Raw genomic sequence first — 16157 nt, 5'->3', positions numbered from 1 at the left:
TGGGCCTGGTGGTGTGTGCCTATGGTCCCAGTTAGTTGGGAGGCTGCACTTGAGCCCAGGCACTGGAGGCTGCAGAGACCAGTGACCGAACCACTGCACTCCAGCCTGGGTAATAGAGTGAGACCTGGTCTAAAAATAAGTAAATAAATAATAAATGAATAAGTAGTTGCTACCACAAGGAAGACAGACTAAGCACAACTTACTGATTTTTAATTCTTTTGTTCCGTAACTGAAACTCAACCACTGCTAGTTAGAGTATAAAGCAGCAAAACCACTTTGGAAAACTATTTGTCAGTGTCTATGAAAGTCAAATATACCCCTGTCCTATGACCCAGCAATTCCACTCCCAAGTATATTCCCAAAAGAAGTGCTGTCCACCAAAGGACATGCACACAAACATTAAAAGCTGTATTGTTCACAATAGCCCCAAACTGGAAACAACCCAAATGTTTATCAAGTAAAATGGTTAAATTGCAGTGTGTTCATATAAAGAAATATACATAACAATGAAAATGAGAAAATTATTGCAACTCAGAACAACATGGGTGATTTTCACAAGGATAATGTTGAGCAAAAGAAACCAGACATGAAAAAGCTCACACTTGTATGATTCTATTTATAAAAGTCTCAAAAATAAATCAAACTGATCTATAATACTAGGAGTGAGAAGAATGGTGACACTGTGGATTTCTGGGCTGGTGATAATGTTCTATATCTTCATCCGCATGATGGTTACATGGATGTGCCACCTTACAAGAATTCATTGAAGTTATGAGTTGCATTTCTTTGTGTATGTATGTGGCATGTGGTAGCCTGCATTATTGACCCTAATTCTTTGCTCTCTCTCCACTTTGGACAGAGTATGTTTCCCTGCTTGAAGTTGGGCTTGTCCATTTGACCTGCTTTGGCCAATGGGATATTAGTCGGTATGATGTGAGCAGAGACATGAAATGTGTTCAAGTAGTTTGGTTTTGCCCCCTCGTGTTTCTGCCGTAGTCATAAGAATATACCCCAGAAAGCTGCTGCTTTCTTGGCCTGGTTTCCAGAATAATATATATGAAACAGACTGAGCCAGCCCTTGAAAAGTCAGGCTGAGCCTTTTTAAGTTACAGCTGACCATGGTGGCAGTGGTGGGGGTCGGGGGAGGTGTTGTCTCAAGCAACTGAATGTTGCTGTGTTTCGTTATGCAGCATTATTGAGGCAACAACTGACTAATACCCTATTCATTTTTAAAATGTACTTGCAGCTCTTATGTTCTATCTTCTTAATAGAAACCTTTTCCAATTTAAAGTTACCAACATCCTTCTACAGCACTTATATGGCCTTATTCATGTAACACAATCAAAGGAATCTCAGTTTCCTTGTCTATAAAATGGGGATAATGCTTACTTCACAATGCTCTTAGGGGAACTTAAGGAGCCAGTACACTTAAAAGCACTTTGTATACTGCAAAACACAATTTTAAAGTGATGAATGAGGCGGGCAGAAAATGAGGTGGGGAAACAAGTGCATGGATCATGCCATCCACCAGGCAAAGCTTGAGCCTCTTGACCACGGCTCATCCTGGCTCAGAGGGTGAGGGCACAAATGTGGGGAGGAGACTAGAAGACAAATATCTGCGCCTGTGGTAGAGCAGTCACCACAGGGTCCAGACTGTCTTGAGAGATGGCAATGATGATTAGGTCTCTAGAAGGCCAGCTTATGCATAGGCAAAGTAGACAATACAGAACTCTAAGAAGGACACCACAACCCTGAAATCTACACCCCCCATTACCTTCTCCAGTGTCTGCAGGGCCCCCATTAGTGTTTCATTTAAGTAGGTTATGGTGCTGTGTGCCTAACTGTCCCCTGTTAATCCTAACTGCCATTCTTATCTATATCCCAGTTTATAAGAGCAGACCCATCTGTTCACTCGTTTTGGTATTATTTCCATTGTGTGGATAATGAACCTGAGATTCTGAGAGCTTAGTGATTTCTGAAAGGCCCTTAGTAAATGAGCTTTAGAGATGAATTTGCAACAGGTTTTCTGACCAAAACTTAGAGAGGCAAACTCACTGATATGAGCAAGAATTCCATCATTAGATAATGAGTTGCACTCTCAGAAAACAGCTGACATTGACCCAAGGACACAGGACTGGTAAGTTTTTGGAACTGGGGGCTAACCTGATTAAGCCTATCAAACTTAACCTGCATTGCTTGCTTTTAATCACTTACTTCTAGTTAATCTTAAAACCTATATAGCTAAAAGTCCCATAGCTAACCAATCCACTAGCTTTGTTACAGACTACATATCTGACATATAAATCACTACTGTAACAGTTGCTTAAAGTTGTTTTTCAGGAACTTGGGGTTAGCTCTTATGCAGTTAAAGCCAGATGAGATCACTGACCCTTCAACTGGGTTTGTAGAAATGCCCAAGAGGTGACCTTTTGAAGTCAGAAGACCAAAACCCTTTCTGAAGATCATGCAAACACAGCCATTTTCTCAACATGAGTCCTGTGAAGAGCCATGAACCATGACTATGCAAGCACAGACTATTGATTATCTCACTTTACCCCACTGCCAATCATCTTTCCCCATGCCTTAGACTACCCAGCTTCTTTATCCCATAGATAGCCCTAAACCCTATCTTTGTGGAGGCAGATTTGGGATCTGTTCTTCTGCCTCCTCACTTGGCTGCCTCATGAATAAACTTTCTCTTTTGCAAAACCTATTGTTACAGTGATTGGTTTGCTGTGCACAGACAGAATGAGCCTGGTTCAGTATCATTTTGACAGAAGGATAGGAGAAAATGGGTATGGAGCATAGGGTAAGCAGTGGATTTTGAAGGGAGTGGGGCATAGGGAAGACAAGGAAGTCAGAAGGAGGAACTGGGTGGAAGAGGAAGAGACTGCAGATGCCTGAGCCCAGCCTACTGAGAGCGTTCATTCTGGGCTGCCCCTCCTGTACCCATAAGAAGAGCTTCCCAAAAGTAGCTCTTGGAGAAAAGAAAGGATGCCAGCCATGTCCAGGGACATCACTGCCCTACCTCTTCCAACAGTGTGGGGATGATACTGTCACCACATTCTGCTATGAGAGCCACCTTTGGGGGCCCTTCCACTGCCCTCCTGGTTGGAGGACCTGAGTAAAATGCCAGGCTTGTTTCCAACAACTCTGGTCTTCTCTTTCCTTCCTCTGCCCACTCTCCACCCTGCCAACCCCTGAGACTGGTCAGCTGCCTGGCCTAAGACTGGTTCCTCTAACCAGCACAGTCCTCACCATCAACATGGTGACAGTGGCCACAGAAAACAAGATCCTTGAATAAAGTTGTACTTAAGCAAACATACACATGGAAACAAAAAGCAGCAACCCTCAAGGCAGGGTTTTGGGGTGGGGTTTGCAGCAATTTTACATGGGTGGGGTAGAGACTTTTTATTGCCAAGGTGAGCCATCCCCGGTCCCTCCCTGGACACAGCTGCTGCGTGGCTCTGCCCTGAAGCAAGCCCTGCCCCCATTCTCCAGTCCCCAGTTGATTCTGTGGCTGCAACCCTACCTCTGTGGTCTGAAGGCCATTCTGTTTCTGGGTCAGAGGGCCTGAGCTGAGGCTCTGGGGATTTGGGCACTGGGTCTCACAGTTCGTCTTCTTCTCTGGATTGGGTATTCCACCTGGGACTGTAGATCGGGGCACACCATTGGAGGACAGTCCATCTTCCAGCACGCCTGGGGGAGGTAAGCAGAGGATGGAACCAGAAGCTTGCACATGGCAGATGTTGCAAACAATCCCAAAATGGAGGAGAAAAAGATAGTCAAAATGAAAAAACAAAAGTTGGCAGAAATCCCACCATGCAGAGCTACACTTTTCTATAACAACATGTATGCTTTTTACAAAAAGGAGATTTTAAAACAATTCTGTAACCTGAAATTTTTACCTAATGATACCTTGATGACTTTTTTCTACACCATTAAATATTCTGCCATATTATTTTTCGCAAATCTATGTCATCATTTATTTACCTAATCCCCTCTGCTTGGATATTTGTTTCCACATTTTCGTAATAAATCTTACTGTGATGAAACACCTTGTGGTTAAAGCTTTATTTTAAATTACTTCCTTGGGATAAATTCCTAGAAGTGGAATTACTGGCTTGAAGGTTATATAAATGTCGGGTTTTTGTTCTGTTTTGTTTTTTTAGAGAGAGGGTCTCGCTCTGTTGTCTAGGCTGGAGTATAGTGGCATGATCATCGCTTGCTCCAGTCTCAAACTCCTGGGCTCAAGCGATCCTCTCACCTCAGCTTTCCAAATAGCTGGGACTAAAGGCATGTGTCACCATGCCCGGCTAATTTTTGTATATTTTTTTGTAGAGACAGGGTCTCACTATATTGCCCAGGCTGGTCTTGAACTCCTGGCCTTGAGCAATCCTCCCACCTTGGTCTTCTAAAGTGCTGAGATTACAGGCATGAGACAACATGTTTGGCCAATACATAAATTTTTTAAATAGCTCCATCTCAAAGTATTGGACTGAGTATGTGTGCCTTTTACAACAAATGCCAAGAAATGATAGAAAGAAGTTTAAATAAAAAGCCTCACTGAAAAGGGAGAGGACTACACTGAGGAATTAATAAAGGATGAAAATAATCTTATTGGAAAGAGAAAAGGTAGCCCAGGAAGTATGACAGAGAATGCCAAGTATGATGCCAGAAGCTGACAGGGTCTCTGCTGTAGTTATAGGGAGGCAAGGAGCAGCCAGGTAGCCTGGGCTTTCTGCTCCTCCACCTGCTGAGGCCAGTCAGCAACAATAGAGGAGTCTGTGAGGGGCAAGGACTAGAGAGAAGGGCAGTGCTCTCAGGAGCTGGAGACCCTGACAGAAACAAAAACCCTGGCTAAGAAGACTGGTATTTTGAAAATAGTGCCAACAGTTAGGCCAATAGTAGTTCCCATCCCTGCTCTCCAAATGGGTCTCTCAAATAGATGCAGATGACATTCTAGCAGGAAACTTCAGTTACAAAAATCATACAAAAACAAGAATGAGCAAACATTTGAGGAAGGCAAACACCATAAAAAAGAGACAACTAACTCTGCAATGGAGATCCCCAAAAGAAATGGAGTTAATATGGTATTCAGAAAAGAATTTTCAATAAGTATAGTCAATCTGCTCAGAAAAATGAAGATAATATAACCACAAAATGAGGATAAGAGTCTCCCAAAAAGGTTCAGAGATATTTGAAATAATAATCTTAAATGTTGAAAGAAAAAACCCTCAATAGAGAAGCTGACCAACACAATAGACAGAAAGAGCAGTTTAGTGAGCTGAAAGGGCAGGCCAAGGAATCCTCTGTGGTAGCACAGAGGGCTGAACGTTATTAGGAAATGCAGGATAGAAATCCAGTAAATTAAACCTTGATCTAACAAGAGTTTTAGATGAGAGGCTAGAGAAGATTGAGGGGAAGCGATATTCACAGAAATGATAGATAAAGACTTCTTAGAACCAAAGAAAGATGTGAAACCTCAATTTGAAGTAGGCTACCAAATACTTGGCAAGGTAAGTAAAAAGAGAAGCCCAACCTAAGACAGATGTTAGTGAAGTTTCAGAACATCAATTATATCAAGAACGGCTTCAGAAGAGGAAAAAAAAAAACTCAAGAATGAGACTGACATCAACTTTTCATTCATCTTATGAAAACATCGTTTCATAAGAAGACTATGAAACGATGTTTTCAATATTTCAAAGGATATACACATTTTTAAGTCTTTTGCAATGTATTTTCAAATTTACTTCTACAAGTCTTGCTTCTGTTGACCATCTGTCAATAGTATATAAGACAGCAATATTCCCTAAATCCTGACAAATACTGAATATTTTCTTTTCTGGTTTTCATCTTTGTCAATTTAAGAGGTAAAATAAAGTATCTCATTGCTTGGATTAATGCTTCTTGATTTACTAAAGATGTTATATTATTTATATGCCTAATGACTAATTGTGCAGGTTTTTATTTTAATTGTAAAGTCATTTGTTTCTCTTTCCTTTGGGGTATTTGCCTGGGCTTGCTTTTAATCAAACGTAAAGAAAAACAAACAAAATGCTTTCCCTGGGTGTTGAGAAATTATTTGCCATGGAGCAGGCATCAGAAGCACGGTGTATTTTTGTATATCAAGGGCGGGAGGGTGTTGACTGGCAGAGCTGCTAAGACTGCAGTTCCCACACAGTGAGATGGCAGTGTCCACAGGACACCTATCCGTGTGTCACCCACTTGCTCTGCCAAATGCTAATGAGCTTTCAACTGTGACCATGGGATAGAAATCAGAATTCAAAACATTGAAAGTCACAGTGGAAAATATCTGGTCCAGAGCTCCCTCACTGGCAGGCCTCAGCACATTGGGGTGCTGTGATGGATTCAAGGTGAACAGATAAATGGATTCCTGCAGCTGGGCTTGCCCCAAATCCTTATGGCTTCCTTCCTCCATCAGTTACAGCCTGCCGCTGTCTCTTCCCATTCCCACCCATTCTCCATCCTGTACCTAAAGGGGCCTGAGATGCGTGTGTATGAACACCACAGCACACATGTCTCATCTCTGCCCACTCCTCCCTGGAAACAGCCTGGAGCTAGGGCAGTGTACACCTGCAGGAGAGATCGGGAAAATAGGCCCATGAAGACCCTGGAAGCAGGCTTGGTGTGGATTTGGATTTGGTGTGATTCAGACTAGATTCTAGGGTCCCACAACCCACAGAAGAGTCTAGAATAGTGCTACTCAGTGTCCTCCAGGGACCAAACTGTTGTTACTGTCTGCTGTGGGATACATATAAGAACTGAGTGCAAGCATTTACAAATTTCTATAGCAACTTGACATTGCCAGAACATCCAAAGGCAGACTTGCCTGATTGAACTTACTGGGTGCAAACTAGGCTGAGTGCTTTTAAACTCATATGGTGAGTCACAAGTGGGGTGAGTTGTGTATTAATCACAAACAGCAGAACCACATATTTGTCTGTGATGGACTGGGGGAATAAAAGCAATGAATTCTGAAGGAGGGCTGAGGCTTTGGTAGATATGTCCCCTTGGCCTCTGGATAACTCACCCTGTGGGAAGGGTGGGGCTGATGGGGTGAAAGGGGCTAGGGGTGTCTGAAGCACAAGACCAAGGTAGAGACTCCATTTCCTAAGCCTAGGGTAGGACTGCCTTCAGCCCTTAGGGCTACTGAGTGGGAGTCAAGGCTGGCCAGGGCTCCCTTTGCTTGCTGTTTCCCCCAGTGTACCATACAGATGTTGCCTTGTTTTTTTGAGATGGAGTCTTGCTCTGTCGCCCAGGGTGGAGTGCAGTGGCATGATCTCAGCTCACTGCAGCCTCTGCCTCCTGGGTTCAAGCAACTGAACCGCCTCAGCCTCCTGAGTAGCTGGGACTACAGGCATGCACTAACACACCCAGCTAATTTTTGTGTTTTAAGTGGAGATGGAGTCTTACCATGTTGGCTAGGCTGGTCTCAAACTCCTGGCCTCAAGTGATCCACCCGCCTTGGCCTCCCAAAGTGCTGGGATTACAGGTGTGAGCCCCCACACCCAACCTCCAGATGTTGCCATTTTCTATGTGCATCATGACTTGGTACCGGGGTCAAAGGTGAGTGAGAGGCCCCTACCAAGCCATCCTCTGAATGCACCATGATGCTGCCAGCCTGAATGGGGATGGCTACTCCCTTGTCATACCTGAGACACTTCAAGGGGCACACCTGACCCCAATCCTCCCCATGCCTATGGCCAGGTCCCTCTGGGGGTTGAAGGACATGAAACACAGCTCCCTTCTCCCTTCCCCCAATGCAATCCAGTTGCTGACACCCAAGGAGGGCAGCGGGGAAGCAAGGAGAGGCCTAGCGCACCAGGATGAAGAGCAGGCAGCAGGGAACATATCCCAGGGAGGTGGAAAGGCAACAGCAAGTGGGGTCAAGTATGATTTAGAGCTCCAAGCCCGGGGACACGCTCCCTTGTCCATTGGATTTACTTACAAAACACACATTAAAAGACAAAAGTGTGAAGGATTTCAAGATGGTGCCTGCAGAGCATTAGATACTAAGCACAGGGCCCCTTGTGAGCACAGCAGGCCCTGTGAGGCTGCACTGGCTGCACATTCATGAAGCCATCCCTGCCAACCCATAAAACAGACCAAGGCAGGGCTGCCATAACTGAGGTGCCAATGGCCAGTCCTTCTCTCTCAGCAGCTCCTATCCCTGGCATCTTTGCTAAGCCTAAGGGCTGCTAGAAACGCAATTTAAAAATCCATCATTTGGTCTAAAGTTTTCATTTTTCGCCAAACAAAAATTACAACTTCGATTTTTTAAGCCCCCAGTCTAGAGACTTCCTCATCTATTAAATGGAGATAATACTGCCACCTTCATGGGGTGATGGTAAAGATTAAGTGAGACCATATCTAAAGGTTCTAACAGTGCCTGCACATATATTGCACTGATTATTGGTAACACAGCCTATCCCCGCCTCTGGCCCCTCTCCATTAGCCACACTGGTAGCATTCCTGACTTATGAGTCACACAACCAGCTAAGTGCTAAGCCACTGGCTTACTGAGTATGATGAAACAGAGAAGCTCTGTGCCAAGCAGGGCCAGCTTGGGGGATTGGCACCTGCCAAACAATGAGCAGGGGTCATCTGCCCAGTGTGGTCAAGAGGACACCCCAAGGGCCATTTTCTGTTACTTCTATCTGTAACAAACCAGGTGATTTTGCTGCATGGATTTAATTTAACTCATATTTTCTGGTTATGAAAAATAGATTCAATGTTAGAAAACTTTTAGAATTCAGAAAAACACAAAGGAAAAATAATTTTTTTACCTCCTCACCCAGCGATATGTCCTGTGTAGGAGACCAGAATATGCCACTCCAAAAAAAATGCCACTTTGGCATAAGGATTATTTTAAGCTGAAGGTAATGGAGAAGTAGTTACAAAAAGTTCTCTGCCACTGCCTCCCACCCGCCCCCTCCCCCTGCCATTTGCCTAAAAGTAGGACATAAATTTACTTTTCACTGGTCACTAAACAAGAGGAAAGGCTTCTTCCCCTCTCCACCAGGAAAGACAAAGGTTGATCACTGAAGACAACTTTAGACCCTTGTCAGCCTGGAGAGGGCACCAGAGGAATCTACATTAACAAGCTTTACTAACTAGCCTTTATCTACTGTCTGTCTGCCTTCCCATAATTTTTCATCCCTAGAGACTCAAAGTCCTTTTCCTTTTTCTTGTCACTTCTCTAAAAATTTACGGGTTTTTGTTGAAGATGCTACATATGCTGGAATTCCAAGACACTTCTTTGAGATTTAGTAATTGCCTAGATATCTCCCATGTATATGTAAAATATACATGTTAATGAGCTTCTGTTTGCTTTTCTCTTATTAATCTATCTTTCATTACAGGATTAATCACAGCTAATAACTGAGAGTGGAAAGAAAGTTATTTTTTCCTCCCCTGGACCTGTCAACAGAGCTGTATGTCCTTCCAACAGATGCTATTAGTGCCTGCCCAGATCCACACACCTGACCCTGCACCCATCCCCAGGTGTGGTGGATGTTGGTGGCTAACAGCTCACCTCTGGCTTCTTCTCCTAAGGCTTGCCCTTGGCTGAAGGGAGCCCCCTTACCAGGAGAAGCCTTACCAGTTATATTAATATCAGTGGCAGTCCATGCTAATGACCAACTAAAAGTATCTGTTGATGGGGAGAGTGGGAACAACAGCCCAGCTCCTTTGCTTCTAAGCAATTTCTGTCCTTTCACTTCAAAGTGACCCATAGGATCAGGCTGAGGCTAGACTAATCCTGAAACCACATCTTTGCTCAGCTCCTTGTCCTGCCCCATCCTGCTTCTCTCCCTCCCTCCTTCACACTCTCCTCCCAGGAATGCCCCTAGGAGTCACTTGCACAAAATCTCCATCTCAGGCTTTGTTTCTAGGGAACCAAACCCAAGACAATATACATACCCTGCTTATTGGATATATTTCTTCTGCCTCTCCAGTCTCACTCTCCCCTTCTCTCTACCCTGCTTTCTCTCCCGGGAGACTGACCTGAATGCACGTCAACAGGGTCTCTTGTCCGCTGGCTTCTAGTGAGGTTTGACCAATAGGAAGCACTAGCTTTAGAGGGGAAGGGTCTGCGGCGGCACATTGAGGTCAGGTTTTTATTTCCCTAGCTCCTTCCTTGCAGGTTGTTGTGGGTGGACCATGTCCTCTACATACTTCTCCACCAGAAAAGGGTGTAAGCAAGAAAAGCCTGAGAGATTGTTCAGTTAAGTCTCCCTGATGACTTCAGGGAGAGCTCAGGGAAGTGAGGAGAACAGAAGACAGATGGTCAGTTGTTGAGTAGAGAGTTACAGATGCTGTATCAGTCAGGGTTCTCAGCTGTAAGCAATAGAAATTGATTGGAGAATTAAGGCTTTAAAAAAGGATTTATTAAAATAATCTGGGAGCTCACAGCGTTTCTGGGAAGGCTGGAGGTTGAGGCATGGACGCTATCAAGGGACAACTTCCTAAATCTTTCCACCAACCCTAGACTCTGAAATTGCCCTCAGCACTGCTGCCACACTTATATTCAAAACTTACTATTTATCTGAGATAAACGTTTAACTGGGTGTCTTGAATTTTATCTGGCAACCCTATTGGGGTTATGCAAAATACTCATCAAGTGCCCCCGAGTGGGGACACTGTTGTGAAAGTTGCACTGTACTAAACCCTGGGCTCTATTTGCATGTCTACTCCACACCACTCCTCTCATGCTGAGGAGACAGGAGAAATCCCTTTATTTTACAGAGGAAGAAATTGAAGTTTAACCCAGGTTCTATATGTTTCCAAAGCTTGTAGTATCAGCAAAAACTCCCAAGTAGGCAGTTCTCAAATTTTAATGCATGAAACTACATGAAACTCACCTGGGGTGTCTGTTAAAATGCAGACCTCTACATTCATTCCCCCAGAACTTCTGATTCAGTAGGGGCCCAGGAATATGCATCTTAACAAGTTCCCTCTATCCCACCCCCAAGGATTCTGAGGCAGGGGATTCTAAAGACTGCAGAGGCTCATCTATATTATAAATATATACAGATCTATCTATCTATCTATCTATCTATCTATCTATCTATCTATCATCTATCTTTCTATCTATCTATCTGACGTAGACATCCACACTCATGTTAGTTTTGAGGGTCACAAAGTACTCATCCATGTTTTTTCCACAGTGAAGTCTGTACCAGTAAATTAAGAGACATTTGTGTGCCCCTAGAGTATGTCTTTTTTGACACCCTTCACAAAATTTTCATTCCATGCAGGAGACAAGCCAAATCACCGACTTTGCCAAAAGATGGGAAAGAGCTGTATCCACAGCTTGCTGATAAATTGCAACCCCAGTGATCCCTTGCCAAAGCTTCTTGCTATTTTGGAAATGGAGCTGGGCAAGAGGGAAGAGTACAGAAATTAAAAATGGTAGCTGGAAGCCATGTGGAGAGCAGGTCAAGGGGTAATTTCTCCTTAGCTTGAGCACCTGGCTTTCCTTGGTGAAGGTGGTCACAGAGAGTTGGTCCAAAATCATCAGAAACAACCTGCAAGTCATTCTCCTCAATGACAGAAAACCGAAGTATAAGACATTGGCAATCAATATGGAAAGAATCTCCTAAAGTCACAGCCAGTGAAACTCTGGTTCATCAAACACTGTCTGGGCTCTCAGGTCCTGAACACATGGCTGATAATAATTTTGTCTAAACTGAGGTATAAGTTAAACAAGCTGTGATTGCTCAGCCACTTACTAAGAATTTGTTTCATCCTTAAAATGAACTAGAGTGGGACAGTGTCATTTCTTCAATCTGATGAGAAATTGTTGGCCACATTCTATGTATAATACATAGTCATATAATATATGACTTTTTGCATGGCTATTACAAACACATTCTTAGAAAATATTGAGCAACCCTTAAATTTATGGTCATTTTTTTTCTGGACAATGGTGCCAAGACACTTCAATGGGTAAAGAATAGTTTTTCACCACATGTGCTATGACAACTGAATATCTACATACAAAAGAATGAAGTGCACCCCCTACCTCACACCATATACAAAAACCAAGTCAAAAGGATCAAAGACCTAAATGTAAGGGCTAAAATCATAAAACACTGAAAGGAAAATATAGGTGTAATTCTTCATGACCTTGGATTATCCAATTGTTTCTTAGAAATGACCCCAAAAGCATAAGCAACAACCATGAAAAATAGATATAATGAGCATTATCAAAACTGAAAACTTTTGTGATTCAAAGGACACCATGAAGAAAGTGAAAAGACAATCCACAGAATAGGAGAAAAATTTTACGAATTATATATTTGGTAAGGAACTAACTCTCAAAGAACTCCTACAACTCAATAATAAAAAAGATAAATAATCCAAATAAAACATCAGCAAAGGACCTGAGCAGACATTTCATTATAGAAGATATGCAAATGGCCAATAAACATATGAAAAGATACTTAGCATCATTAGCTATCAAAAAATTGCACATCAAAAACCACAAGGAGATACCACTTCACACCCACTAGGATGGGGCTGTAATAAAAATAGATAGAGAATAAGTGTTCTCAGAAATGTAGAGAATTTGGAAATCTCATACACCGTTGGTGGGAAGACAAAATGGTACAGCTGCTTTCAGTCTGCAATTCCATAAAAGGTTGAACATAGTGGTACCATAACCCAGAAATTCCTCTAGGGTATACACCCAAGAGAAACAAAAGCCTGTATCCACACAAAAACTCGTTCATGAGTGTTCTTAGCAATCTTATTTATAATAGCCAAAAAGTAGAAACAAACCAAATACCCATCAATTGATGGATAGATAAATAAAATATAGTATGTATATAAAATGGAATATTATTTGGCAGTTTGACAAGAAATGAAGTTCTGATATATACTATGACATTGATGAACCTTGAAAACATTATGCTACATGAAAGAAGCCAGTTACAGAAGGCCACATATTATATAATTCTATTTATATGAAATGTTCAGAAATAGGCAATTCTATAGATAGAAAAGTAGTGGTTGTGTAGGCCTGGGGGTTTGGGAGGAAATGAGAGTGACTGTTAATAGGTTCAGGGTTTCTTTTTGATGTGATGAAAATGTTCTAAAATTGATTGTGCACAACACCAAGAATTTAAAAAATCATTTAATTGTATGCTTTAAATGGGTCAATTGTATGGTATGTGAATTATACCTCAGCAAAGCTGTCATTTTTTCAAATGGTGAGTAATACATTTTGGAATGTTTATTGACTAAAGAAAATATAGAAGCACATTTGGATTTGAACAGCAATGATCAAGGAGAGAAATTGACTAATGGACATGTATAGTCCTTAAGGACTAGCAACAGTCCCCAAAGGACATGGGTCCTGACAAGGAAGACATTGGAAGACCACTGTTCCCTGAGATTAACCACCAGCCTGTCACATCTGCCATTGGCCATAGGGTTTAGTAGGGGAAATGGCTTCCCCATGGTACCCAGCAGCATACAAGGCAGGAGCCTGCTGAGAGTGACAGCTGGAATTGACAGGACAGGAGGCAGAAGCAAGGAGTGTCCTGTTTGTCTTTGGTGAAATGGGCCTGAATTCTTCTCTTCCCAAAGAGATGCCCAGGAGACAATAGACAAGCTAATGAACTGGAAGGCAGCCAAAAGGAAAAGTTAAAATCTCACTTGCATTCTCTCTAGCGGTACACTTTGGACCTGCCAGTCTTTTCTGAGGGTGTACTTACTTTCCTCTCTCCCTTTGCTCCTCTCAGAGGTGCCTGCCTTCCTTGAAATTTCTTCACCTCTGCTTCAAGAGCACCACAGACCAGATTCTTCAAGGCAGGTGCTGCCATATCTTTGTGTTAATTACCGTGGGGTGTCCCAACTCGTTCATGAAATTCAGTTCTCTCTCCCACCAAATGTGTTTATATCTTACTAAAGTATGCAATATTGCTAGGATTGTAACAATACTCTATATTTTACCAGAGCCTTCCTCCAAAATTGCTCAAAACACTTCTCTTATGCTCTTCTCTTTCCTGTTTGTGTCTCCTTGAATAATTCTCTGACACTTTTAAAATGTATACCTTCTGTATTAGTCTGCTCAGGTTGCCATAACAAAGTACCACAGACTGATGGCTTAACCAAGAGATATTTATTTTCTCATAGTCCTGCAGGCTGGAGGTCCAAGACTAAGGTGTCAACTGGTTGGTTTCTCCTGAGGCCTCTCTCTTTGGCTTGTAGATGGATGTCTTCTCCCTCTGTCTTCACATGGTCTTCCCTCTGAGTGTCTGAGTGTCTGTATCCTAATCTTTTCTTAAGACGCCAGTCATATTGGATTTCTGCCTACCCAAATGACCTCATTTACTTTAACTACCTCTTTAAAGGCCCTGTCTTCAATTATAATCACATTCTGAGGTGCTGGGGAAAGGCCTTCAAGCCGTGAATTTTAGGGGTACACAGCTCAGCCCATATTACCTTGCATTTCTTTTTATAAAATAACATTTATGATTTTCTTACATAAGAAATAGGTGTTTCATGTAGAAATCTGTACTATATTGGTAAGAAAAAAGTAAACAAAATTACCCATAATCTTATCTACCAGGAATAACTATTATTGACATTTTGCCTACTGTGTCCCAAAACTTCATTCAGTGCATAGACATGCATAGATTCTAAAAATTGAGACTATACAATAATACGGTTCCATTTTCCACCTTTATCTGCCAACACTTCTCTTCTGTTTCATTCTTCCTTCATCTGCTTCTTCTTCATCATAGATGATGTATTCTTTCCTTTGTCTTTCAATCAGTTAATTATTTGAAAAGTATTTATTTGGTACCTACTATGTGCCAGGCACTATGGTGGGTGCTGGGGTCACATCTGAGGCTTCTAGTTTAGCAGTAGGTTGCAGTCTCTCAGCTAAATCCTGTCTCCAACCACCTTCCTTTCCTTGCTGCTTCTCCCTGTCTCTGCCTAGTTCCTCAATTCTACACCGGAGAGGATACAGGGCATAGATGGCAAAGACTGAATTCTCATTGGAGGGAGAAGAAAGAGAAGAATTTGAATGGGCATTAACACAATTCTCCTTAAGAGAGGGAGAACAAGGCAAAGTGGAGAACATTTAGAAGGCAATACGTCTTATCCATCCACATGTCTAACTCCCCCTTCCTCTTGCATGTGACACAGTATAGATCTCACCTTCTTACTCAGGCTCAGATGGTCTCTCCAGGGAATTGTTTACCTGTACAGTCCCAACAAGCAGCACCCTTACCATGGAATGCTCCCCTAGGGTGACCAACAGATGCCTGGGAACAAAGTCCCAGGGGTTGCCTATGAGGGGTGGTCCTCAGAATCATACTGCCCCTCTGGTGGCTGGTTTACTCAGGAAGAGCTGCTGACTTTCCTTGGCCAAGGCCCTGCCCATCATGGCCTCATTTCTGTTTGAATACAGAGACCTACTTTGATCTTTTATTCTTATTTCACTTCCTTACATATCCAGACAATATTCCCTGCTTGTAGCCTGACCTTTCTCCACAAAGTCAGCAGATCTAATCAGTAGGAGATTTTTAAAACGCCCTGGAAGTGACTCCCTTAAACTGCTCCAAAGGTACCTAATACCATAGGATGCCTGATGGCCTTCACTTTAGACTCTTTTTCTTAGTCACTGGTATTTTTCTTTGGCAAAAGAGTATTCTAATGCAATCTTCCTCCCTGCTATGGTCTGAATGTTGGTGTTCCCCCAAAATTCATATACATAAATCTAACCCCCAATGCAATAGTATTAAGAGGTATGAACTTCAGAAAGCAATGGCCATGACAGTTCTGTCTTCATGAATGAGATTGGTGCCCTTATAAAAGAGGCTGAAGGGAGCTCATTGACCCTTCCACCACGTGAGAACACAGCAAGAGGTGCCATCTTTGAAGCAAAGAGCAAGCCTTCATCAGACACTGAATCTGTTGGTGCCTTGATCTTGGACTTCTCAGCCTCCAAAACTGTGAGAAATAGTTTTCTGTTGCTTATAAATTACTCAGTATAGGTATTTCAGTCTAAACCAGAACAGAGTAAGATATTCCCTGTTGTATTTTACTCCTTGGTTAAATTATTTTGGGGGGTGGTTAACCTTTTAAGGAAGTGGCAGCTGTTTTCCTGGTTGTTT

At 42.6% G+C, this 16157-nt stretch overlaps 2 protein-coding genes across 3 annotated transcripts in view; both read right to left on the bottom strand.

Moving 5' to 3' along the window:
- CTHRC1 (collagen triple helix repeat containing 1) overlaps positions 1-16157 on the bottom strand; it is a 403638-nt gene that overhangs the window by 170198 nt on the left and 217283 nt on the right. The gene's annotated exons all lie outside the window — the stretch shown is intronic.
- The window catches only part of BAALC (BAALC binder of MAP3K1 and KLF4), an 82685-nt gene that overhangs the window by 14832 nt on the left and 51696 nt on the right, over positions 1-16157 (bottom strand). Inside the window, 1 exon segment of one of the 2 annotated variants that reach the window (NM_001266643.1) lies at positions 3533-3699. The exons of the other annotated variant lie outside the window; for it this stretch is intronic. Coding sequence (NP_001253572.1) covers positions 3533-3699 — 167 coding nt within the window. 2 annotated transcript variants of the gene reach the window in all.

The sequence above is a fragment of the Macaca mulatta genome, chromosome 8 (genome assembly GCF_049350105.2).
Source record: "Macaca mulatta isolate MMU2019108-1 chromosome 8, T2T-MMU8v2.0, whole genome shotgun sequence".
Classification (NCBI taxonomy): Eukaryota; Metazoa; Chordata; class Mammalia; order Primates; family Cercopithecidae; genus Macaca; species Macaca mulatta.
The sequence above is the reverse complement of the archived record's forward strand: the minus strand, read 5'-3'. Positions and strand labels throughout refer to the sequence as shown.